Source organism: Aythya ferina, assembly GCF_964211825.1.
Source record: "Aythya ferina genome assembly, chromosome: 11".
Lineage (NCBI taxonomy): Eukaryota > Metazoa > Chordata > Aves > Anseriformes > Anatidae > Aythya > Aythya ferina.
In genome coordinates this window covers 3877669-3905281 of record NC_140307.1, presented here as the reverse complement: position 1 = coordinate 3905281, position 27613 = coordinate 3877669, and the positions used below count along the sequence as shown (strand labels likewise).

General features: G+C 42.4%; 1 protein-coding gene across 5 annotated transcripts in view; it reads left to right on the top strand.

Moving 5' to 3' along the window:
• The window catches only part of LRRC28 (leucine rich repeat containing 28), a 53409-nt gene extending 42566 nt beyond the window's left edge, over window positions 1-10843 (top strand). For all 5 annotated transcript variants that reach the window (XM_084531901.1, XM_084531900.1, XM_084531902.1 and 2 more), the window contains 3 exons: window positions 286-461; window positions 2967-3126; window positions 6501-10843. In XM_084531901.1, coding sequence (XP_084388027.1) covers window positions 286-461; window positions 2967-3126; window positions 6501-6573 — 409 coding nt within the window. In that variant the 3' untranslated portion in view covers window positions 6574-10843. The remainder of the gene's footprint in view (window positions 1-285; window positions 462-2966; window positions 3127-6500) is intronic.
• Window positions 10844-27613: the final 16770 nt, after the last annotated feature.

Here is a 27613-nt window from a genome sequence, read left to right as displayed (position 1 = left end):
TTGGTAGTGCGCTTGGCTCACCTCCTTGGGATTGTGTTCTCATTTCTCTAGCTTTTGAATGTTAATTGGTAAGACCTCCAAATGTCTAGTGACTAGCATGACACTGAAGGGGGTGACCTGTAGATGATGTGTCTGTATGTATTGCACTTCGCAATACGCCATCGAAGGGTGCTGCACTGAAGAACGGTGTCCAGTGTGTTATGGGTTGGTCATGTGGGTTTCCCCCATGAAGTTAACTTCCTTATTTTTTCATAATGGCTTTTTAATGTCCTTGTGTTCTTCTAGGTGTGGTTCTCCAATTCAAGTTTCGGAGGTGAAACTGCTCTCCTTTTCATCGGGACAGTTAACTGTGTTCCTGCCAGCAGAGGTGAAATCTATAGGGACAGAAACAGATCATGTGTTGCCTTTGCAAGAACTGGCCATGAGGACCCTCTATAACACCTACTATGTGTATTTGAAAGGTATGGGTTTCTTCTTTATTCATATGCCTCATGGCTAGAAATGTTCAAGGCCAGGTTGGATGAGCTTTGAGCAACCTGGTCTAGTGAAGATACTCCTGCTCACAGACAGGGGCTTTGAACTACATGACTGTTGAAGTCCCTTCCAACCTAAACCATTCTGTGATTCTATGATCACAAAGAAAGTGGAAGTGCTTTTCTGGCAATGATAGGAACGTTTCAAATAGCTCTTTAAAGAGATGGACAGAGATTAATGTTTTAAATGATTTATTTAATCAAATTATTTTTGAAATGCTGTATTACAACAAAAATATTGAATATCAAAAACAGAAATCCCAAGACTATTTCTAAAGTAAAGCAGTGCTTTACAAGTGCTTTCTTGAGAACTGTATAAAGAAGGACGCTTTTTGCAGGAGAAAATCCTAATGGAAATAGGAGATGAGAAATACAGTTCCTGAGGCAAGATTAGATGCATCAGCCAACAATGCAACTTCTTGCCAGGCAGCACACTCCTCAACTGGCAGGCTCGTTCAGCATAAGGCAAGAGAAATGCTAGCAGCCGTTGGCCATTTCAGTACAGTGTGACAGCTGAGCTGTTTTAGTTCTGTCCCACTTCAGACTCTGCTGTAAACTGGCCCTTGGCTTATCTGGTTCCACATCATGCAGTCACATGAGTTAGCAATATCTGGTAATATCTGTGGATTCAGGTTTTGTCAGATTTGGATGTATTAGGCATCTCCTCTGTTAGTGGCATCTTGGCAATATGTCAGATTTACAGGTGACAGTAGAAGGCAGAAGCGTGGAGAGTTAGAGTGGATATACTGAAGGGTTATGGTAAGGGGTCACTTACCTCGTGGCCACAGGAGGAAGTCTTAAGCGCTGAGCTACTGCTTTGCCAGGAAAAGCATATTTGCTGCTTGTATATGGAAAGGAAAAAGCTTCATGTTAAGGGGTGTGATAAACATACAAGTCTGTGATCATAGGAAGTGGCTCTGTTTTGTGTGGAAAGTATTACCTGATCTTCAGTACAAGGTTGTTGTTTTTTTTTGTTTGTTTGTTTGTTTGTTTTTTTATATTTGTGCTTTTAGAAGGGAGGTTGAGAGGTTTTGAGCTGTTTAGTATCAGCATATCAGTTACCTGACAACTACACAATGATAGGTGCTCTTTCATTTTGATTTTCAAAGTTCTAGTCTTTGAAAAGGAATTTGAGAATATAAGGTACAAAGAAAGAAAGGTTCTTTGTCTTGTAACTACTTCACTCACCCAGTTGTGACTTTCAGTTTCTGGAGTCTGGCTTTGTGAGTGCTCTTCAAGACACTGATGAAGTTTGGTTTGGAATAGCAAAATAGGATTGCAAAGTCAATTTAAGAAGGGGTTTGTAGATAACTTATACAAGGTTATGAGGATTGTCTGGTTGCAGCCAAGGTGCAGAACCTGAAAAGCATGGTGGAACTTTTAACTCTTGCCTACTTCCAGTTTGCTACAGTATAGTGTTTTAGTGTGTGTGTGTATTTTTACATGCATACTTCTGAGTTAACCTTATTGAAGGTTATGTGCATTACCACTGGAGACACCCACATTTCACTGAGGTGGGGGCAAAGCATAGTTCAGACAGGAAAATGGTAATGGTGTCTTGGGGAAGCAGGTGGCACGCAATTAAAGGAGCAGATTTGATCTATCACTGGTTACTTAAATTTGCAATTTCAAGGGTGCAGCTAAATACTCGGCGGCTGCTAGGTAAGTGCAACAGCAGTGACCAGGCTACTTTTCCTCAGTTTTTGCTTGGCTATGGAATATGACCTTTTCTTTCTGACGCAGATGTACTATTTGTCATGCTGTCACCTCAATTGATGGTGTTGTGGAACATTGTGTATGGGGTTAAACCTTACAGTGTTTGAAAGCTGAAGCTAGTGTGATATTGCAAAACTGATTTATCAGGCACTGCATCTTGTCCTGATTACTCAGCACCTAAATTCATTCACCTCTCTTGGCTGTCTCTCACTTTCTAGATGGAGATGAACATGTTGTTTCTAATTTATAAAACGCTGCATGACTTGGACTAAGCCTGAGAACATGATTGTTCTTTCCTACGAAATGACCCTTGTATCCTGGTATCCTGTTTGTTTAAAAAAAATAAAAAAAATAAAGGCATCTTTTAAATATGGGGGCACACTTCAGAGATTATGAATATATTTTTTTTGAGTGGTCTCTTTATTTTTTCCTGTGAGGATTATGCTAGGCTATGGTATTTTCACCTGGATATTTGGGCCAAGTTAGTCTTATGCCCACAGATGTTTAATATACACATTGAACTTGTTGAATTTGTACTTGGGAAGCACCATATGCATTGCCTTAAGTGCTGTCATTTGCTTTGCCTTGCTGTTCTTTTGACCAAGTCTTAAGAAAGCTAGTGAGAGAGCTGATTTTCTGAATTTGATCATACTTCTTGTGTTGGACTTCTTGTAACAAAACAAATGTATGATAGTCTTTTTTGTTTTTATTCCCTAGATTTGAACTTTCTGACTCCAATCTCACTACCCAAAAGCCTTCTGGAATTACTGCACTGTCCCTTGGGACATTGCCACCGCTGCAGCCAGCCTATGTTTACCATTGTCTACCCAAAGCTCTTTCCCTTGAGGGAAACTCCAATGGCAGGATTGCATCAAGGGTAATTATACAAGAAATTACACTGGGGTTTCATTTAGGAAGAAAAACACCTATGGAACAAACATATTCTTAAGGACTGCTTTTTAGTGCACTAGCCTATTAGATGTAAAGCCTCTGTCCAAAGAATGCACATAAAGGTAGACAAATCTGTTATTTACAAGGCAACCAGCATATCGCTGGTAAACTGCTTCACAAGGCTTATCACATTTTCCTGCTTCAGATTGCTGCTAGATAGTGAAAGGCTTTGACATGATGGGATTGACTGATTTGTGGTGTTGCAGTACACGCATAGTACTTCTGTGCCTTTGGAAAGAAAAACTGCCTAACACCAATGCTTCCTCTGATTCTCTCAACCCAGGCTTCAGGGGGATGCCATCACCACATAAGTGTTCCAGGATTAAAAGCAGAAAAAAGCTCTAAAGCCAGATCTTAATGAAAATGTTCTGCAGTAAAATACTTTTTCTTTTCCACGTGAATTAATTTGTGAGATGCAGTGGAAACATTCTGCATTGTAAAAAGATGGCTCGCTATGAAACATATGTTAAAAATATTTCAGTTATTTATCGCTGCAGCAGTTGTCTGCAGCATTCGCAAGTCAAGTAGGCAAGGCTATGCAGACTTGCTGGCTTCCTGGAAGTACAGTCCTAGGAGGGACTCAAAATTGGAATGTGATTATCAGAGTATTGCCCTTATGTAGATGAAAATTTAAAATACCTTAAAGGAAAAAAAAAAAAAAAAACTAAAACTGATCATTTTGCAGTGATTCTTTCCCTATCCCCTATTAGTCTGAGCAGCTGGTCCTGTGGGCTGCTATGAACCATAATATCAGTGAATCCACATTCTGCAGTGTAAAAGCATTTTCACAAACCTCAGAACTTTCAGAGATGTTTGCTAATCTGGCTTAAAGTACTCTTGAGTTTAGACATGAATTTATCAATATTGAGCTCAAATTTGCTATGTGTATATACCTGTACATAGTGGCACTAGAATTTTTGTCACTTCTATGTCTTGCTTAATTTTTTTTGCCTCTGTCCCACTGACATAGCTGTGCCCCCTATCCTTTTTGGAAGGACTTGGGAGAGGAGAATTGTCATATTCTATATAGAAAGTGGTGAATGCCAGATGCTAGAGATACCAAGATAAGCTTGTTATCTTAACCACCTCCTTGATCCTGAGTGCAAAGATGCCAAACAGCAACATCACCTCCTTGTCTCCCAAGACACCAACTTAGCACTGCAAATATGGGATCACTGGAAGGAAATATGCAATTGTTTCACTCTCTGTGAAGCAGGATCTTGCAAGTCTATATCAAGCAGACTTTGCTTGTATTCATAGCTTGTATAACTCAGACAAAATTACAATACTGTTTGAAACCGAACTTGCTATAAAGAAAAGTTTTGAGGGATTAAACAAGCAAATAAGGTGTTGAGGTTCTTTTTAGAGAATTCAGGTCAAACCATTACTTAAAAAGCATCTGCTTAAAGTTGGAGAGGAAAAAAAGAAATGCTCTACCAAAGCATGTTTCTGAAAATTATTTGCTGGTATATATAATGCCTAGGAATGCCACTTAGTTCTTGCCCTGCTGCAATCCATTGATTTGCTAGTTATCTTCCATAAAAATAAGGAACTGCTGTTCAATTAGAACATGTTAAATATGTAATTGCTCTCTAAGGTTGATAATGTCTATTTTCCACAGCTATATCACAGATTATTTTGCTGTGGGTTTGTGGCATAGTTGATATCTGATTTGTAAGCATTTCAGATTTCTGAAATAAGAACAAATTTATGCTAAATCTGGGCAGCAGCTAGAAGGCTGCATAAATGTTACTTTGCAAAAGCCATCTTTCTCAGATCATCTGATTGTAGAGACTGCATACTTCAACTTGTCTTTCTGTTACAATTCAGTTGGATATTGAAATTCAGTGGGTTTCATGTTCACTCAAATATATTTCATGTGACAGTTGACAATCTTTATATTCAGAGTGACGTAAGCTATTATGATCATGCCATAAAGGAATTTCAGCCATTGAGCTCCATTAGAATGGTGTAACTTCATAAGAAAGTGATGGTAATCTGCATACTGCTCACTGAATCCTTTTATTATCTGAAATAATCCAACAGTGGGAGAGAAGTCTACTTCCTAATTAAGTTCGACAATGAGCAACTTTATGCAATTAGAGTTATGAAATGATAAATAAGTGTCTATTAATGTGTCTAGGAGTTACTAAAATCATGACTCAACAAGAACATACAAGGTTATTTTTGAAGAACAGTAACATTCAAAAATATATTAACTGCAAATAAATATTTCTTCATGGTTTTCACTTGTTAAAAATGATATTTTAATTACCTTATGTCAGTTGTCATTCCCTCCCTTAGAGAAGAATGTACTGTGCTCTACAAAAGGCAATAATGAGTACAGTCTTGAGTAGCTGGCATTTGATGCAAATCCACAGAAAATGAGATCTAAGTGGGGTAGCCTGTCATCCTTATCTCTGTAGCTTGTACTTGACATGGTAAGATTATGTGGAAGTGTAGAGGTGTGAGAGCTGGTTTAGAAAGATGTGAAGGGCAGGGTTTCTGTTCTGAACAGCTTACAGTGACCATGAAAACACACAGGGTAAGGATCTTGAATGTTTGAGCAGCACTGATTAGCACATGCCACATCCATGCCAGTATCTTGTCTGGGTTTCTGTGTTGCATCCTGTATCCTCTCACAGGAAGGGGTAGTTAAGTGTTGAACTGGATTTCTTTATCTGAAAAAGCACTGATGACATTAGCACTGGGTGAAGTGTGAGTTCTGGGTTAGCAAAAATCAGTTTTTAATATTTGACAAGTGGATATTTAGGTCCTGGTCAGGATGGAGGTAGGAGGAGGGTCCTGGTGAGGCTGGAATTAATGTGACCGTGCTGCCTGTTTGTCGTCCTTTGTGAAGGTCTGGGCCCGGTTTGTTCACTCAGCTGAATCGGACGACACTGGACTTCAGTTAGTTCATGCCTGCAAGCAGTAATTTAAAAACACATGAGCCAAACTGAATCAAAGAATTACCCAGCTATTTTCCTCTTAGCTGTTAAACCTACTGGCTATAACACCCAGCCACACCCTGCACAGAGAGAAAAACCACATGCTGTTTCTTTAAACTGAGCACATAAGAAACCAGGAAGGTTTTTTTGAGAACTCCTCCTGTGCTTCTCTGCCTTTCTATCAGGCACTCATATATATCAAATGAGTCTTTTTTCAACGGGGTGAGATGGGCTAATCCTGTGTTTTACAAACCAGCATATTGTCTGCTTGGGAATGGGGCCAGGAGCTTTAATCTTTACTGACAACTGTTCCCCCCCCCCCCCACCCCCCCCTTTTTTTTTTTTTTTCTAGGAGGACAACTGTTAGTTTTGTGGCATACTGCTGCTCCACCCAGTGTCTGCAGACATTTGACCTACTGAGTTGATAAACACTTAAAACTACCCAGGAGTGCTGCCAGTTTAAAGCTGCATTAGACGTCGTATCCCGTTGGTACTGGAATACTGCGCGTGTGCCAAAGCAGCAGAAGTGCCCAGTCGGGAACACTAAGAGGCACTTAAATCCTGCCCTATCAAATTTGGATGAAGTGCAGAAACTTTTCGGAAGTGTAAATACCAAGCTTTTAAAAGTATTAACTTCTCTCTCCTCTAAGACAGCATACAAACCAAACAAATTCACAAGTTCTGACTCCAGATTTCCAGTGTTTCTCAAATGTGGCTGCCTTCAGGTGGATCCATTGTGTATTTTGAAGCAGGTTTCATTCCTCTAACAGTGTTGTACTGACATTTAATAAAAAAAAAATGTAAGTTTTCATTTACTGCTCCCATCATCTTCACCCTACAACTGGATTTTGGTGCATAGGTCCAAGCTGTAAAAACCTTTGATTTTTTGATTGATTTTTTTCCACAGAATTTTAACTTCTCATCTCAATATTTTCCTAAACAGAGTTATCCCAGTTGTATACCAAGCTATGTGTTAAAAGCAGATCTTCCCTTCTGGTGTTATTAAAAGCCACACTGTTTCCACTGTAGTAACTAGGATATGTCTGGAGACTGCAGATCCTGTTTCAGTAACAAAGGCTGGTACTGTCATCTACACTAAGTGACCTTGCTCCAGCATGTTTGGGGGTACATTTTAATCATCTTTGAATCACTTACGTTTTATTTTTAAAAACCCTTTCCCTTTTGCTTCTGAGTTCTTCAGGAGAAAGACTTGAAGTTGTCTTGAAAACATAGTGTAAATATTTATTCATATTTATTGTTTTCACACTTGCAGCCTGTAGACCCACAAGGAGTTGGGCTTCATTTTTCTAGAATCAGCATTTTACTGATTTGTGAGAGCTTTTGTGAAGTGTTAACCTCAGAAGGCTGGAGGAAGGGGGGGGGAAGTATGTGTTTGCCCATGTGTGGGCACGCATGCTACACAGATACCCTCGTAGAAGGGCTGTAACATTTTTTCTAGGGTACTAATGTCAAATTTAGCACAAATTTCTAATCAATATCATATTTGGGAAATTATTTTTTTAGATCATGTTAATTTTAAAGGACAAAGGATGGAAAACAGGCCCCAAATGTCTGCATGAATTGAAATTTAAAATTTACATTGAAACAGTTAATATAGAATTATCCTCTTTTGACTTGTTTTGGAACATGTAAATTTTTAATATGCTCATTTTGTTTTAATTTTTTAAGGTGTAAATTATTTGTGGATTTAGCACAGCATTCTGCGCTGCAGTGGTTAGTTCTATGCTGAAATAAATATGAATGAAACAGTGTGTTATAAAAAAGGCAAGATAAAGAGACTTGGTAGTATATTAGCATATGTTGTGGTGAGGTGTGCATACTTTGAAGGGAGGAGGCATTAGAATGTTTTCCTATTGCCAAAGAAGCATTTGTTCCTGCTGCAGGCTTCCTGGCATCTCTTCAATAAATGGAGTATCGTAAGAGCTTAAAAGACTACCAGAAAGGCAGCTTTTGAGGGTAGAATTCTTAGGTTTGTGCATGTTACTTGTAAAATCTTAGCTGGTTTTATTGGGTCGATTTTAGAGACTTGAATTAGCATTAAGAAATGTCGAACTTAATCCTTCAGGAATGTGAGTATCATCTACTCTTTAAGAGTTGTGAAACTTTGCAAAATAAATCCCATTTAATAAATCTGCTTTGCAGTAGGGGAAAGAGCCATGTCCAAACAGACACTTCACTATTGGATTTCTTACTGTCATTTAACTAATTTGTTTCAATGTTGGTATCCCCAACAGGCCTTCCCACCCAGTGGGGTTTACCACTGCAGCAAAATGAATCTTCAGCTGTCTTTCTTCGGAACTGCACAATTGAGATGTACATTACAGTACATGTACAGTATCTACCTGTATCAGAAATGTGCAAGTGTAGTCCAGAACCCAGTGTGTTTAATGGATGGTAAGAGAACTATGGTAGTGTTAGAAATGCTACTTTTTGATATAATACTTCAACGAGGAATTTTAAGTATTATTTTTATTCCTCTGTATCCTTTGAAGGAGATGCTTTGTTAGAAGTTTTTGTTCTCTTAAAATAGCAACTTGTACACTTCAAAGCAAAGTTAGTCTGAATTCACTATGTAAATGAAATTGGGAGATAAATCTTCTCATTGGCTAAAAGGCATTGGTGTTGGTTTTATTAGGAGTCAGGTGGTAAGAATGGAGCTTGCTTTTTGCTTTTTTTTTCCCCCCTCCATGATAATTTTTGAGTTCATATCAGTTCATTATTGTCTGTAAGCGTAGTTCATCAGAAGAAATTTGAGTCTGTTCTATAAGCAGGATGAATCTTAACTAACATTTTAATAGATGATATTTCAAGAATGGCATGTTCAATGAATAAATGACTTAAACATGCAGTTGAAGCTGAAATGTCATACCCTATTTTTATAAAACAAGGAAGAGGAAAGCCAATAGATACTGAAAATGCAGCTGAATTTCATGTTCCTTTTTTTAATACAAACAGTGTTTGTATTCATCTGCATCTTTGGGTGATACTGTCCTAGATTAAAGTAACTCCGTTCTCACTTGTCCAAATTTTTCTAAACTTGTTCCACTGTAAGAGTACTTCATAACTAGTTAATATGAGAGCCAGCTCTGCAGGTTGCAGAGAGGAGAGGGAGCTTGCTGCTGATTGAACTGCACCACTAATTTTTCAAAACGAGGTCAAATACTTCATGGCTTCTCTTTAAAGCATTTATTTCTAAGTAGTTTTTGATTATTCTCATTGGTCAGACCAGTTCATGTCGAGATTAATTTCTCCTCGAGCTGCAAAAATTCGGGTTCTAGCAGTATTTAAATAGGGTGTGTTTTTTTTTTTGTCATCAAAATAGATTAAAAATAAATTTTAACTCTTTGCTTAAGGTGAGAGCAGGAGAAGTTTCTGATTTTTGTAGACATAAAGAGAAGTGCAGGAGAGGGAAGGAAACAGGAGATAAATTGGTAACTCATTGCTGCTGCTGTAAAATTTCTCTGAGTAAATGTAATTAAGAAGCATATGCATAATTTATGTTGTCATAAGAGACACCATGTTAATAAAACTGAGACCCTACTGGGTTATGCTTATAGAGATTACTTCTAGTTCTGCCACAAAGGAAATGGGAATCTCTGGCTTTGTTTAAAAATACTACTTGAGCAGTTCTACACTGGACACCATTACGTCTGGAGCATTATTCTTGGGAACCTTCTTGCTACTACCCCCTATAGAGAATCAGAAATACAGATGTCCTGTCCCAAGCAAAGAACAAGCTCTAATATCAAGAAATGAATATTTTCCGGGTTTGTCCTGGTGCTTCTCTTGGGTTCTTACTGAAGTTCATTACAAACTGTCTATTTACTTCGTTGTGGTGAGGGTAAGATCTGGCATTGAACAGAGTGGAGCTGCTTATTGCCAAGTTGGCTTCAAGTCTTATATATCGAATTCTGCTGAATCCCTTTTTCTGGCATGAAGGGAGGATGAGACTTAATGCCCGTGTGGTAACAGCGTGTCAGGTTTTACTGACATCACAGCCAAGCTGAAGACTGGAGAGTGACAAACCTTTCACTAGAGAGGGTGACTTATTTTTTGAAGGCCTCTGTGGCCTCATCAGTACCACTGATAATAGAAGAATTTTTGCCTTGATGTCAGTTGAGGTTGGATCAAGTTCTAACTGATGAGAGAGAAGAATGTGTTTTACCATCTTTGTATTTCTTGCAAAAATGGGGACGATGTCATTGATCTCTGTGCCTACTGTTAGGCAACCTTTCTATCTGCAGCTGAACTTATGCAATTACAAGATGTGATTCTCTTTGCCTCTTACCTCCCTCTTACTACTCCTCATGTTGTTACAAAATGTTACAGTTAACTTGTGATGGAAGAGGATGAGTAAACTGAATCCAGAGTTTTTCTTACTTTTTGTATTACAGACCTATTTTGTAAGAGACCAAAGGTCTGTTAGAAAGAAATGGCAAGGTTCTTGTGAAGTCTTCGTTGTTTTTGCTGTATGTACCCATCTTTGGATCACAACTTGAACTTGGATTGCATCTGAGTTCATTTTGTCTGCTGAAAGCATATGTGTATTGCTTTTTTGCTCTGTATTAACCAAATGTCACTTAGTGTGAAGGTGAGCTTGCTAGCTATTTTATTTAAAGTTAGTGGTGCAATTTATTGTATGTGCTTGTTAATAAACTATATTTTTGGATAGAATTATAGTCCATTAAAGTTAACTGAACTATTGTTCCTGGGGCTATTAAGCTGTGTTAGGATATAATCTTTAATTTACCTTTCAGTTCATTTGCTTAGTAATTAGCTAATAAGTCCTCCTTCCCAAGGTGGAAGAGGTGGGGCGGGGACACTTCAGAACACTACCAAGCCCCAAACACCACTTCAGTTCACGAAACCCTTTTGTCCTAGGCAATGTAGTTCACCAGACAGTGCCTAATGCAACCAATAGCCATATGAAAATCTGGCTTTAGGAAACAATCACAGAACGGCTTGCATTGGGAGGGACCTTAAAGATCATGTAGCCGTTACTCCCCTGCCCTGGGCAGGGATGCCACCCACTAGAGCGGGTTGCTCAGGGCCCCATCCAACCTGGCCTTTACTTTAGGCCCTCTTATGGATTGATCAAAAGAAAAAAACTTTCAATAGGGCTGCATTACGTGCCACGCTAACAGTCCATAGACGCAGACCTGGTTCATGTATTATTTACTGAGCAGCATTCAGCAGTTTTTTCCCCTTGTCTAACACATCATTGGAACAAGATTGCCAAGAATAAGCAGAAATTAAGCATCTGTTTCTCCAGTTACTTCACTCCTAGCTCTGCCATATTTTGCTTTGGTCAATGCCGCTACTCTGTTCTGCTGTGTTCTTTGAGTAGGACGTTCTCCGAATTATTGTACACATATCTGGTGACTGCTAGCATATCCAGTTGTAAACGAGACCTATGCTGATCAAGGTGACTCTGAACATCAGTTACCACAGATGTCTTGAAGGCTTTAAATACCATTCAGACTTCGCTTGTTTGCTAGTAAGTTTACAGTGATAAGCCTTTTGAGTGTTTTACAAATGACAAATTTTCCTACCTTTGTGACGGAGGTAACGTCTGTGTCAGCAGCAGGATGATGCAAGTCCCCCAGGAGAGATGAGAACAGCCCTTAACCTATAACTTTTACCAACCACTGCTGTGTCCCTTATGAATTAGAAAGAAACAAATGGGAGAGCTTAACATCCTTTTCCTTTGCAATTAAAAGTACTTGGCATAAATGCAAGCTAAGTGGAAACTTCAGTGGCTGAATAATGCTATTGTATGCAGGAAATGAGAGGAGCTGAGGATCTCAGTTGGAAAGGCACTGGATATTTTGTGACTTTGAAGCCAAGATTTCGGGCTGTGCTATGTGGTGACATTTTGGGAACTTGAGAACCGAAATGAACCACTGCATCCGTGTCTCTCAACTTCAGTGTTTGCTTAACATTACAGTAGAGCCCTCTTTCTTCTGCACTGAAGAATACCACTGGTATTCCCTAGTGCTGGCTCAGGGGCCTGGGCGTGACCATTTATAACCATCAGATTTCTGCCTACTACTTCAGCAAGAAAGAGGGAGAGCTGACCAAATGCTTTCTTTATCTTTTGACATTTTAAATGTTAAAACCCTCATAGCATGCTTTTTGAGCACCCATTATGCCCTTCAGACATCTCCTACTCACAGGAAGAAGACCTTGATGTGTTTGTGAGAGATACCGAGCCTCAACAATGAAAGCAGTTCTGTTGTTGGAGGTGGTGATGAGATTTGTCTTTATGATGTCTTCCAAATGGTAATCAAGGGCTAATTTCCCAAGTACCCTGATCCTCTTCTGTACATTCATGAGGAATATAAATATTGACTGGCTGTTTCTGACAAAAAAAGTTGTCAGTCATTGGCTGTTCTGTTGCTAAATATGGCTACAAGCATGCTATGGGGATTAGTGCCTTGAAGGTGTTCTGCTGTCATTTTCTGTAAGCCTCAAGAATTTACGTACTGGACTTCTTTTGATTTCATTTGGATGAATTGAGAAAGCTTTCTGATGATGTAAAATGCAGTCCTGAGTTTGTTTGTTGATTGTTACTCTACATGTTCAGTTACTGTACTTTCATGACACCAAATCAAGTTATTAAGAAAGCAAAAAAATGTTAAATTCCATTTGGTTCAGGTAAACTCCACCAGAAGGATAATATTTCGTTGGAGATGAAGAAACAGGACGCATAATCCTTGGTCAGTTGGAGATATGGTCTGAAGATGCAGCATAGATCTATGGAAAATTTTTAAAAGTTACCTCAAGTTCTTTCTAGAGGCAAGTTTTATTATTTAAATTGATCACTTGTTGCTATCCATCCTTATACATTTCCTTTGTATGTTATAGTTCTAACCATTGATTTTTATTGTTAAGGCAATTAGAAGAATTAAGCTGAATATTCTTGGGTCAGTTTCCGATAACTGTGATTACTTTGCTGGCACTGAAGTTTTGAAACAGTTTGAACGGGGACTTGAATTTGGCTGCCTTTGTTTCTGCACCGCTTCTGTTACCTTTCTAATTTCATTTTGTAAAAAGCCAAATCAATGTTTATGATACATGAAGAGAAGGAATACAAAGAAAAATGCTTTCTTCAGAAAGCCTAGCTTGGAAGAGGGCTGGCAACATCTCGTATGTGAATTCTAGGTAAGTGTTCTTTTTAAAGTAGGATGAAAAACAATGAGTTGTCCAGGCAGTAAAGAATCCCATGCCTAAAATTATCAGGACTAATTATTCTTTATATTCACACCTTACTGTTGGCAGTTTTTTACAGAAACAAAGATAGTAACTGCCACAAAAGGGAGCTGGTTTGTATCTTCCATCCTTGAAGAGTTAAGATGATCTACAACTTGCTTTTATACTTCTGCTGATATGCTCGTTACTCTTGCAGTTTAATACCTGCTTCTGTTTTTCTTCCTGTATGAATCCTCCTTTTATTTCTAAGCCTTTTTAAGAATGATGCTCCATTTTGTAGTCAATACTCAAACCCTGGCTGTGGTCCCATTTTCACAGATACTGTATCTGTGTGTTACCTGCACGGTGACTCCAGTTAGTTCTTCAGCAGGCGGAAGCATGTAATCACATTTCTGTAAAACTATCTAGATCACAACTATGCCTTCTCTTCTGGCTGCAGATGAATAGAGGATATCTAACTTAACATAAGTTAATGGATTCATTTATATTAAATCAATGCTGTGTATCAGGCCTTTAGATCTAGCTGTATCTAATCCTGGCTCCAGAGCCTCCATTGTGAAACCTGGGGGCTCAGATTTCTCTGGTAGCTCCATCTAAACTGCAGCCAGACATCTCATGTCTGATTCCTAGAAACATACTTGGGAGAGGGTTTGAATTGAAAAGCTCTCATTAATTATCTCTCTTTTTCCTCCTCCTTCTCCCTTAAGGAAGCTCAGATGGTGTAGGAGCTGGTATCTGCTAGCTAGAAATTTCTTTCCAGGCCAGTGCTGAGCCAGTGCCCCTCCCTGCCCTGTGTCGGGTGGCATGCTGTCTGACATCCCTGCCCAGCTCGCTGCCCTGTGGCCCCGAGCTGCAAAGAAGAAAAATATTGATTCTGCTCCATCTTATTGAAGTATTACTGTGAGGTGTTCATAGACATGCTGGGACTAGTTCTTTACTCTCAGGAACATTTATCCAGGGGGATCAGGTGTGGTGGTGTAGCAAGAAGCAGCAAGAAACAATGAATTTACCTTTTTCATTTACAGTCAGTAGCCCGAGACCTTGCTATGGCTTTAGGTATTCTTGATTAATTTCATGCGTGGATGCTCTTACTCAAGCATAAAAGTGCCTTGTTACGAAGGAGTTTAATTCCTTTAATTTCATTTTTGAAAAAGTACATCCACACACCTGGAGTTTAAATCCGAGACAATAATTTCTTTATGAACACCCTACTCTGTTCTGGGTCATGTCTCATGTGTAGATAAATTCTTGCATTCGTCTAACACAAACATTTTTATTGTTTAAAATTCTTTCTTTTGGGAAGTACTTGTTTGGAAAATAAAACTTGTTTGGAAAATAAAAATCCGACTTGCAAGGATAAGTTTTCTTTCTGACTATAAGAAATTCTGAAAACAATTGATTTGGAAACACTGCATTGGAAAACATTATTACATGTCAGTTCTTATTTAACTGTTTTGCTCTGAAACATCTGTCTTTTGACAATTTGAAAAATTATTTTGAACTAACAGCTCTAATTGGGAAATGCAGCTTTTAAACATGGCTTGGAATATTTAACGTTACTGCAGTGAGAGTGTCTCAAGTCTCGCCCACCACGAAGACGTGACTGGCAGTGGTGCTTTGGACTGACTATGCCCAAATATCAAGGTAAGAAGCAGCGCTCAGAAGGTGTTCCCATGTGCAGCCCTCCTGCTTGGATGTGGTTTGAGTTCCCTAGACATAATTGGAGGCTGCCACAGGGTCTCAGCAATCACTGTTATTTCTGTCCCTTGTGAGGCTGGTAAGGGAGGAGCTGATTAGGGGATGTTTTCTTCTGTGACCTGTCTTCCTTCTCTGGCTCTGAAGAGAACAGCAGCCCTGTGCCTGTTGAGCACCACTGGGGTGATGGTGATGTGTTCCCCTTCGTTAAACACACCCATGTTGTGTGTTGCCCGCTGGGACTTGCTGTTCTGGTGCAATGCGATGATTTAAAGCTTGCTGTTTTTGCTCTGTGTGGATCTGGTGTTGCTGCCAGAGGGGTCTTGCATTCAGGTCTGCCAGCTTTCCAAGGAAGGATGTGCACTTCCACAGCACAGCTCGCGCGCTGTGAGCACATAAGCATGGGGAGAGCTTTCTTATGTGTTACTAAGCTCTTTAAGATTTAATACTCTCTTGAAGTTCAAATCAGTGTAAGGGAAGGCTTAAGCAGCTTAATGGGTTAAAATGATCCATGACTGTGTCCTTCAGACAGTTTAAAGACCCTGCAGCAACCCAAGCAGGCCACCTGTTCCTCTCCCAGACAAACAGGTTAGCCTCCTGACCTTTATTCTGCCACCCTTCAATTTTGCCTGGCCTGGCTCCATGTGTGGAGTGATTGTTCTGAAGTTTGTCATTGTTTAAAATGCCACTTGCCAGAGTTTAATGTGCACAGCTGCAACCTGAGCCATCGCTGTGTGTTAATAAGACTAAAACCATTGGACGGACACCAAAAGATCTGCTTGCACTTGGCATGTCATAAATTAACATCATTCTTACCTGCCAGGGATGATTCACTGCTGGCTCAAAGCATATTTAAACTTTAGAGGATGCCAACAAACTGGGCGGTGGTTTGACCTGCCACGTGGCCTGAGACTGCTGCTTTTCTCTCTCCCTCCGCCTTCCTTCTGTTGCAGTGTCGGGAAACAGAAGCTCTTTATGGCCTTATGAGAGCATGTGTTTGTGTGCCTTCCTGGCCCTCCTGCCCCCGTCTGCCAAAAAGTTGGCCTGTTTGTGGGAAGATACTCGCTGGCTTCCAAATTCCTAACTGGATTGTTACTGCCTCTTTTGGGGATGAGGGGAGAGGTTAAGGCTTGACTAGACTGCAGCCTGCTGTTTCAGCAGCTCAGAAGGCTTCCTTCCCGTGAATCCTGTCCTACCCTGGGCAGGTTGGGTTGTGATGTCCTCCTAACATCCCAGAAACCACGTATACATTTCATGTCAGAGGAGTGCACTTGACCAACGAACAGCCCACAGCAGGTGGATGAAGCTCGTGCCCATGCTAGGCAGCACAGGAGGAAAGGGATGCCCCACGTGGAAGTGAAGGAGATCGTGTTGCAGGTTATATGCCAGAGGTTGAACGTGCTCCTCACAGCCCAGACTCGTGGGCTCCAACACGGCAGTGACTGTGCGGCAGCAGGGTGCTGCTCTGCCCGAGGGACACACCGAGCACGGGGCCTGCTGCAGCCACGGGCAGGACATTTGTGTGCTGGCTTCCCCACTGTCAGTGCTGGATTGGGAATGGGGATGGTCCCCTAGGCTGTTGCAGGGTAGAGACGAGTAGGAAAAAAAGGATGGGAGAGGGTTAAAAACCCTTGTGCCCTCTCTCAGTGAATTTCATGGATAGGGGAAGAATGGGTGAGTATCTCTGGTGGACAGGGTGATATTCATTTGTCTCCTTCTAGAGACCAGGCCTTTTTATAGCGACTGGAGATTTGTCACCTCACACTTTTCCTTCAGGGCTAATGTGCTCCTCATAAAATAATGTGAGGGCATAATGTGCTCCTTCAGTCAGAACAGTTCCTTGGCTTTCCGGGGTGCTTATTTACCTTGGCTCATCCAAATCATTTGTTAAATACCAGGGTCACATAAGCAGTTCTGTTTGTACTTCGGACCCTTAAAAGTCATGCTGTAGACATCAACAGGGATGGAAACAGGCGCTGCATCTGAGATGTTTGTATCTGATGGAAATCCAATGTGTCGTATGGAACAGGGTGTAGCCACGATTTGGTTAAGGGTAATTATGGTAGGCAATGCCAGCAGCAGGGTGCAGTCCTTGTGTTCCCCTCCACATGGCAGCTGGCTGGCAAATTAAATTAACTCTTACATAGCTACAGCTTTATAGTCATCATGATATCCACTACCTTTTGTTTTCTTTTCCAGCAGGAAAAACAAAATGAGAGTCAACTCTGAATAGGTAAGAACCAAGGAGCCCTAGAAGGGGATGATCTTATTCAGCAGGACAGACAGGAGACCTGGCCTCGCAGCCCCAGCTTACCTGGTGGCACAGCTCATGTTGTGCATCAGCACCGCTGGAGTGTGATCAGTCAGAGCAGGAGCAGAGGTTAGAAAGTGTCTGTAGGACAAGGACTGCAGCTCTGCTCCGCTCAGCTTGCAGACACATGGTGATTGCTGCCTGAGCTGCATAAATTAGGCTTACGTTGTCTATATTTTATTTTGTGGGTAGTGCGGGTTGTTGGGTTTCATTATTTTCTCTTTATGCAAGGTTAACATGGAGTGTAGAGCTGGTTGCCGGGCAGTGGGGATTGCAGTTGGTAATAAAGGTCTGTTTTCTCACTTTCTCTATTTTTGTCTCTGGGCAGGATGAGGCACATCAGGGGAAAATCTGACTTGAAACAGAAGCTCAATGTTAAGTTGGAGGTAGACAGTCCTGCAGAGAGGTTTGCTTACACCACAGCTGTCTGTCATCTCAGGGCACGCTGCTGTGACTTCTCATGGCAACCCCTGGGGTTCAGTGTCACCTCTTTTCTAGACAATTGCTGTAGAGTACAGGATTGCACCAACCCCTGATCTCATTAGTGTCCAAAGTGGTGTTTTGATGCCTGGGGCAGGATGTCTGCCTGCCTGTTGCTGAGCTCTCAGAGGTCTTGTGAACATACTGAAAAGGTGACATTATCCTGTAATGGGGGAATGGTCTTTATCAGACACTGGAGTCATGATTCCTGGGTCTTGCACCTTTCCCTCCTGTTTGGGGCATGTACAGACATTCTCAGTGTATGTTTTCGGCACAGAGATGTCTCTTTCTGTATGTGACCTTGCTGGTGTTCTGTTATTTGCAGAAGGATTCTTTGCTTGTGAGGAGAATTTTGCACTCACCAAGTGAAAACTGTTCTTTGGAAGAGCTCAGGTTTTAGTACAAAGCTCTGAACCTCTCCAGGTGAGCCTGTTTTCAACAAGGTCACTGGATATCCTCACATCTGCTCAGATGAGGAGATGAGTGAGGCCAGCTGAGTTGCATTTTTCATGTGCCCTCTCTAAAATGAACTGCAGAGCTGATAAATTCTTTACCCCTTGCCCCTGCCAGCTCTGCTAATTGCAGTTTCTTTAGAAGCTCGAGTGAAAAGCCAAATGCACAGGCTGGACTGCACAGCACCATTGCGAGTGTCAGTTGAGAGATGGACTGCAGCAAGCATAGACGTGTGCCAGAGGGAGGATGCCAGCCAAACTACTCCATGGACAGCACCAGAATGTTTTTCTTGTTGGAGCTGAAGCTTGAGGCAAAGGAGAATCGGTGCTGAGCACTGCTGGAGGTGGCAAGAAGGGCTTGCTCCCTCTGAGTTACTGGTCAGTAGATGTTAGGGCAGGAGGCTGTAGCTGGTATTACCAGAAATAAAGATGATCAGAATCTGGCTTACAGTAAGGATGTTTGTGCTTTGGCAGTGGGTGTGAAAGGAGAAACTCCGGAGGGTTGGGCGGCAAATGCTAGCTCTGTTCTCTTCTGTAGATGGCCTTCCGGAGACATGCTGGGTGAATGGAAAATGTAATGAAATTCCCAGAGCCTCCTGGTGCGCTACCAAGGTATTCCTGCCAGCTTTCCAGCCCAAGATGTTGGTGCGGCTGTAGGGGCCAGCTCCACAGATAGAGTTTATTGCTGATTAACCCCCACTGTGGAGGGAGGATAACTGATAGATGTTTGCTTCACCTGTGAAGGAGCACATGCTGTAGCCACTGTTGCCTTTGGGGTAACATTAGTTGAATAAAAGGCTCACACTAAATCAAGCTCCTTTCAAACTGCCTTTATTTTGGAAAGCTCAGTTGTTTACTCTGGTTCGCACACGGAGCAGTACAAACAGCAGTAAAAATGTGATGCGTACCAAACTCTAGCTGTGAGAATGGGTTTCATGACCACTGCAATCTGCAGAAGGTCTTCTAGATCCAAACCATCTATGGAGTTCAGAGTATGTGAACTATTTGTGTTGTCTTAAAGGTTGATCAGGGAGTGGGGCCGTCATGTGCCAGAATCTGTAAGAAAACTGAGACCTGCAGCACTGGCAGAGGGTCTTGTTTTAGGCTTCTGTTGAATAGATTGATCATTGTCCTGCAGCATTTAGTGGGGGAGAAGAAAGGAGGGAGGAGGTTTAACAAGTGTGTCATATGGTTTGTGTTGTCTCTGCTGTTCTGAACCTCTTTCTGCTCACTCAGCAGGGTTTTTCTTTTGCCTCTGTTTCCTTTGTGCAGATGGTAGCAATAGGTTTCATTTCAACCCCCCCCCCAGCTGTCAAATTAATAGCCTTGGCGAGTTTTCATTTGCTGGCTAGTTTTGGGTGGTGCTGGAGGATCACTCCACTCAGTACATTTCCAAGACTGGCTGTTTAACCCAAGCTCTACGAAAACAAGCATTTTTTTGTTTATTTGTTTGAGAGAAGGGACCTTGGGAAAACAGATACAAAATTTGCTCTGACGCTGTTGTCCACTGAAGGAACTGGCTTTGAGTTGCAGTAGAATAGCAGATTGGTTTCTTGCACAAATCTCCCACAAGCTATGGGCTGAACTGGGAAAAGCTGGTTGGCAGAGGTACTAGAAACAATCTTCTGTTAAAGCATCTGCAGGAGGCACTAATGAAAACTCTGGCCTCATGTCTCCGAACTCAACAGCAAAGCTTTGTAATCCACCCAGTTACACTGATCAGCCTCAGAACGCAATATCCTGAGCTTGTGAATTTGCCATGTGTTTTTCTCTTCTTTCCCCCAGTCATGTTAGTCTAGCATGATATGAATGACCACGTCATTCTCCAAATGACAACCCCTCACCACTCTCCTGTAGCACTAGCGGCAATATTTAGCTTACAGAGAAATTAGTGGTCTGAACTATTGCATTGATAGATGCTGATGCAAGTGGATCCTAACCAGAAACAGGTGAAGAATTGCTATTTTTGTTCTATGAATGTAGCAAAGCAACCTAAGAGAGATGTACAATAGGTACTAGAACTTTACAGAAAGCCTATGGGAGGGACATAAACTAAGCCAAGTGCTCTTAAGTGTAGATCCTTGTGCTGTTTCTATTCTGTATTTTATTTATATATACAAACATTAAAATATTTATAAAAATACCAAATAATATATTCTATAAAACTGTATATGTATATTTAAAAAATATGTAGTTAATATGCTGGGGACAACACAAATTCAAAATTCTTTCAATTGCCTACCTTTCTAACTCAAAAAGCTCTTCTCTTGACATCTCTGTGTAGACAGGAAGCATGTATGGGCGCACCTATGTTGGCAGCTTTGTGCATATGTGGTGTCTTCACCTTTTGGGGTTTACTTTGTGGCAGAGACCTGCACCATGCTAGAGACTGTAGGACCCAGACTTCTGGCTGTCTACGCTGTCTTGAGGATGTAGTTTGAAATACTTATCAGGTGTTTCATTTCAAGTTGGGCCTACTTGAAAAAAGAAGCTGTATATCTAACGTACTGCCATGCCAGGAACAACAGAAGATACAGAGCCACTGCTCAGCCTTGCGTGTTTCTCACATGTGTTACAGGACTGCTCTCCTTAAACCCCCTCCCTGGTTGTTTTCATCTGTTGCAGGAGCCGTATGTCTCCTAAGGAAAGACCAGCTCTGCTGTTTGAACAATTCTACTCCATCTGCTGCTGCTATTGCTATAGCTGTGTGTGAAGCAGCAACATGGTGACGCCAGGCCTGCAGGCATTTCATCAGTCTATCTGTCACTGCTTGTGTGTTTCCAAGAACCGGTGCTAGGTGAGGTCATCACAAATGTGTATTGTAGCATTCGGCTCCGTTGATAGAAGTAAGACTACTGCCATCAGCAATTAGGCCAGCTAGGGTAAAAATTCACTGGGCGTTCAGACCTGCTACTGGAGAAATAGCCATCTTCATGCGCTGTGAGTTAGCTTCCAGGTGTGTTCTTTACAAGCCTCCCCTCGCCATGAGGGACAAGACAGTGGACAAAAAATAGTCAGAGTTTGCTCATAGTTGAGGTTCTCTGTAGGTTTAATTCCATCTCCAGCAAGTTGGGTTTATTTCAGTGGAAAGGGTCATCTCTGCAGCTGGCTTCAGATTTCTCGGGGGTAAGCAAAAAGGAGTCAGATTCTCCTGAAGTTTTCTATCCTCATCAATGTGCAATACTAAGAGTAAAACCAGGTAACTTCTAGAGCATCAGAGAGGCCAGAAAGTCTGCTTTGCTCTGCGTGGAGTTTTATGGGGATGGACGTGTACTGCACAGCCCAGAACACTACTTGTTTGTTTTAATTAAATTAAAAATAAGATCGTGTTTATTTGCATCAGTTGAGGGGTCTCTTTCTCACAGCTGCTTGAAAAGTGAGCTCTTGCTGCCAAGTAATACAAGGTTTAGTGTTACAGTGTGCACTGGGAAGGGCAGAACTGGTAATTACTCTGCAAGCAGCAAGGCACCAGTAGGTATAACATACAGAAATAAAGAAATCCACACCAAGTGCAGGATCCATCTGTGGCTTGCGGCAGACACAGGACTGAGCTGCAGGGAGGTGTTGCAAAATGGAGCCACCTACAGCAAGTAACCCCTGTGACCGTGTAGGTGAGGAAGCTCTGTCCTTTGGGAGGCCCTTAAGAGCAATTTCCTCCTGCCACACGCTAGCTGTCAGCCTGCGTCTGGTATTCCTGTTGTGCAGAGCTAGTCAGGAGGTAGCTAGAGTCCCTGGCTTCCTTTAAGCCCTGTCTTGCTGAGCTTTGTGCTCTGGCAAGGGCTGGAAGGCACGTTGTGCTGGGCAGTGCCTGCTCCTAGCTGCTGAGGGGACAGCTCATCTTTCCAGGTCTGCTTTCTCCTGTGCTGTGTGGACGTGTGCAGTCTTTGGGAGGTCTGCGTGGGCTTGGTGTTGGCCACTGCTCTTTCCCTGTGAGATAGCCACAAGCCTGCAGCGCTGGAGGACAGCTGTCAGACGGGGATCTGTTTTGTCATCTCTCTTCAATGCCCATGGAGCGGTTTGCAGGGCAGTGGTGGTCACTGTGGTCTCAGCTGGTTTCATCTGACTCATCTGGTACAGTGGAATAAATGACCAGGATCCAAATGTTGTTTTACTGTGGCTGAATTTGAAAGCCTAAATATCAGTACAAGTGATGTGGTGCTGTGTACCGTATGTATTTATAGACAGACTTTCCCTGCCTGTAGGGTATAAACGCAGGAAAAAGAGAGTAGGCAAGGAAAAAGGAGGCTCAGAGAGACGGAACTGTTTGATAGCTACATGCAGGGGGCAGAAGTTCAAGTCAGATCTTCTGACGCCTGCCAGCAAGACAGCCTTAGCTCTTGTTAATGACAGGGGAACGTGGAGGAGTCTGCCTGATAACCCAGATCACATGGAGACAGCGTCCTTCCCAACTGCCCAAGGGTCTCAGGCTGGCAGCGTTGGCTGGCCTAAATGAGCGAGGTCTCCTGCCGAGCAGCGTACGGTTGTTACCTGCACCTTGCTCCGTGTCACAGCACCCACCTCCTCTGTGCTGGTGCAGCCAGAAGCCTTCTGTTGTTGCTGGCCCTCCTCAGCTCTGGATTGCTTTGTGACCAGAATTTCACAAAGCGGTTTACAATGGCTTTGACACTATTTGGGTAGATGAAGCTGGCTCAGAAAGCATCCACCCACTTGCCTAAACAATGCCTCCGGCTCTGTGCATTCAGCTGTTGCTCTGCTGCCTACATGCATCTCTCCAGGTGGGCTTCGGTTTTGGTGTTATCCATCCAGCCCCCCCCAACAGCCTGACTGGCTAGCTCTGACTCCACCTCTGCTCTCTCCTATCTAGAGTTTGTATTACAAATTTTAAGAGCTTGCTTGTAGCAGTCTTTGATGGACAAAGAACAAAAGGATTGCTTTTGTTTCAAAAAGTCTCTACCCTTTCAGTTGGGTAGTGAGCCAAAGACCAGGAGCAAGAATAATTGAATAAAAAAATAAAGGATACTGTACGTAGTTGTTGGAAAGCTTTGAGTCCAGTTAAGCACTCGTCTCACTTACTGGAATGCTGAGAAGGTCCCGGTTATTGTAAATTCTGGCAGAGTGCTGTCCAATACTAGTGACTTGCTGTAATATTTGACTTACTGGAATTGCAGAGGCATGACATTTTGGAGAAACCTTGAATTAAGTTCAGTTTGATGTGACCAAGGTTCCAATTCTGAGTCAAGCTTAAAAAAAAAAAAAAAAAAAGAAAAACAGCACAACAACAGTGCCACCAACAACTACTTTCTTTTTTTAACCAGAAGCATATAATCTTCCTTGGAACTCGTCTGAAGCACCAGGAGGGTGAAGAGGTGGATGCTGTGAGCTAGCGCAATTACTTGCAAAGACCGTGCTTTTCAAGACTTGTCTGAGGCAGATCAGCAAGTGTATGTACTGAAACGTGCAGTGTACAGAGAACGAGCAGCTTTCTGCCATACTGCCACAGTTGGGTGGGAAGTGGCCCAAACACAGAAAAGTTTTTTTGGGGGGGTGGGGAGGAAGAAAAGAGAAAAGTAGCTGTCTTCAAGTGTGTTTGAAATAATGAAAAGAACTGATGTGCAAAGCGATTAAGAGATCTTTGAGGATCAAAAGCCTTGATTCTGCCAATGGAACAAAACTTTTCATCTGTTCTTATGTGGACCTTAAAGTAGGGCAGAAGGGTGTAGTTTTTAAATGACTTCATTTCAAAATTTACTTTGGGCAGGGGGAAAGGGTTCTTTCTGTTTGTTCTTGCTCTTGTTATTCAGTGTCCTTAACACAAAAGGCTAGCCTGGCTCTGAAATGAAGAGCAGGGTCGTTCTATGAACTGGTGGTTCATTAGTTTGCTTTTGATATGTCAGAACAGTAAGGGACCCTTTTATTTTTTTCCCTTTCTAGTAATGTCTGTGTTCTTAAATCAAGACATCGTCCCTCATCATACAGCAGTGGCTGAATCTTTTTCAGAGATCTCCTAAGTGGGTTGCACCAATAACACTAATCCTGTGCAGACAGAGCATACAGTCAAAAGTTAGATGTAGAAGAAGCCAAAACCAGAGGTTTTGATTGCTCCATACAGCAGTTACTACTTCCCAGTTTTATGTTTATTTGGAGTTCGGGCCTCTCAGCAGGGCAAATCTGTGTTTGTTTTCCCTGGTAGCTTCTTGCTAGCAGGACCGTAAAGCAAGTGTAGCCTTGGGAAACGTGCAATACAGGAGGCTTGGAGGTGCAGAGTGCTGGATTCCTGCACTGTGACCTTGTCATCAGTGTCCCTGTTCTTGGGGAAGGGGTGATGGAAGTAAGAGCAGAAGAAGGTGAAGTGGTCTGCAGCTATGAGAGCAAAGATGAGATGGGGAAGGAGAGGAGACAAAACCCAGAAATGTCCTTGTCTTTGGGTTTCTATGGGGGACAGTGGAAGAGCTCCCTCTTCCTGTTCCAGCCTGCTCTAACCATTGCCTTCCTTGCAGGCTGGAGCATCTCAGTGGTCTGAGCATGCACCAGGCAGCATATATTAGCATGCATTTGCATACTGGAGGATCTGCAGGATTTGCTTTGTAGGCTCCCCAGATCATCTCTGCTGCACCGTACACTGTAACTAACGGGTTTGCAGAGCATTCATGGCAGAGTTGCAGCACTTGGGGGTTTAATGGCAGAAATCGCACTGATGGGGAAGCTGTGTGTTGGTCATGTCTTGCTGCAGAAGAAGTGTTGGCAGCAGGGAGTGTGTATTTCTGTTGCCATTGCAGCTATTATGCTCAGTAGGCATCTGGTGCCACAGCAGCACAGGTGCTTCCTGTGACCTGGAGCTAATGTACTTCTGGTGAGTGCTTTCCTGATCTATCCTAACTCGAGGCAGATGGTAGGTGTGTGCTAATCTGTTCAGTAGGGCATTTGTGATACACAGCGTAAAAGCCTGGTTGTGCCTCTAAAACTGAATTGGTACAAGTCATATTTTGTCACCACATGTGTGTTCGTGACGGCAGCTCCCACTGATGCTGTTAAGGGAACCATATGTGTAATCTGCATGTGCTCTGCCATGCTCTAGCAACACACCGATAGCAATAGTGGAAGCCCAAAACCAACATCAGCAAAAGCTGCAAAGTGTGTATTCCCACGAGAGAGCAACATAATCAGCTGCAGGCTGAAAAAGTTCTGTTTTGTTGGTGAAAATTTCTGGCAAGGTGTGGACTGCAAAGTGAATTAACCTTCATTTTTCTTCGGATGTTTCTAGGTGAGCTCTCCCAGTCTGTTCCCGTGTCCATGTGAGTGGCAGGAGCGAAATGTCACTATTTTCACAAGCCTGATGTAAAAGTTGGTAATCGCAAGCTGTTCTGTGAGCAATATGATGGGTTAAAAAAATGACCTTCTGTGGGGCTGGCGATCACCACCCTGTGGGGACTTGAGAGCAAGTATACGTTAACTTCCTACTGCTCTAACATCATTGTAAGCATGCATCACTACAGCATATTATCAATTCTAATACAGTTGTGAGCAGCAAAAGAGAATAAAGAGGAGTCTTCCATGCCTGCCTCTGGGGGTGGGTGGAGATGAGTGTCCACGCACTGTATTTTGACAGTAGCTTCTCCCTCGGTGTTGAAGTATATAGTTATTTTTAGGAAGCTCATATATTTCCTAGTAATTGTTTAGAATGCATCAAAGAGCTCACAGATATAAATCCTGTGATTTATGGGTTCCCGCTACTTTTTAATAGCTGAACTTAAATCCTGGATTCACTGAAGCCATTTGGAAAATTGGGATTATTCCAAGCTGGAGCAAAGGGAGGGAGACTGGTATTTTGCCAAGATCAGCAGTGATTCATTCCCACATTCATGCTCAGCATCCAGTGAAGGGCAGAAGCTGGGAATGCTGTAAGGAGAGCTAGCAGGAGATTATCATGTTGAAGGTGAATCTGCCCTACTCACTCCCTCTGTGGCCAGATAAGACCTTTTAAATCAGAAGGACCAAATTCTGTCGTGTTTTCCTTTTATCCACGCTTAGAGCTAATTTATTCACAGAAGCCCCGAACCAGCTAACTGTCCTCCTGCCTCTAAGGCAATAATACCGAGAGAACCGAATCTTGAAGAATGTCCCTGCAGGGGTGAAGGACTGGGGAGCACCTCAGGATAAATATACTTTGGAAATCCCTTACAAAGAGATGTTTTAGTGGCTGCTTGGAATGAAGCAATGTCTGTATCAGGTTAGCCCAGCAGTCTGGCAGTGTGAGAAGGAGCCCTGAGGGACATGTAAAGGGAGAGGGTAGACCCAGGACTCGCTGGTACATTCTGTCAGGCTCCAGTGCTATTTGGCCCCCAGACACCAGAGTGAGAAGTGGTCACAGAGCAATTTAGATGAGTGATAGTATCATTTAGATTAGGTGATAAATCTTGAAGTAATATAAAAAGTGGAAACTTGCCCTGCCCTAAGTTTTACTTGCAAGATGGAGGTTTGTTTAGCCTGAGGACATTTATGCTTTTGGTGCCTGCACCAGGCTTGAGACTTAAACCCCTAGCACATGCAGCTAGACAAACAGCCACTAATACACGGCTGTGAGGGACAAAACGGCAATGTCTGTCCCTCCAAGTGCTGTCTTTGCTCTGTCCCTCCCTTGTGTGCGCAGGGGCTGTGCTCCAGCTGCATGTCCAGTAGCCGAGGCTCTGCTTATGGGGAGAGCGAGGCTTTTACAGCAGGGCAGCTGAAACGCTGCTTGGTTGTGAGCCCCCTGGGAGGTGACTTTCTTCAGAGAGATCTGTCCTCGGGCCAGCTGACAGCGGAGTAAAATTTCTCATCGTGTTTCAGTTCTCCCAGCCCTGGGAGAGAAGCGCAGGGAGATGGTAAAATAAATGGAGCCAACTATCCCAGTATGGTTCAGTCCCAGCAGAAAGGAAGGGAGATTTTTTTCTTTTTTCTTTAGAGCAAGGGCAAAACAGTTTTTTATTTTTTCCCCTGACATGCTCATCCCTGTTGCTTATGCCTGAAACATAATAATTCTGAGGGCACTGCTGTCTTGACAAGGAGACAAAAATAAGCAAATACGTATTTGTGGGTAAGAGGCAGTAATAGACCCCGGAATTTCTAAGCACATAGAGGAGCATTGACTTCTAAATACCAGAAATTCTGAGCCCTTACCTTGCTAATTCATGTGGCATTTGGAGGGGCTGTGGATTTTTATTTCATCCTGGTATTTGTGGTATTTCCTGCCATTAGTATAGGAAAAACCTTGTGTGGTAAATGCTGGCTTTTTCCTCTGTTGGTGGCAGCCACTGAAGCTTGGGTTCATGAAAGGCAAACCGTCCTTCTCAGCTC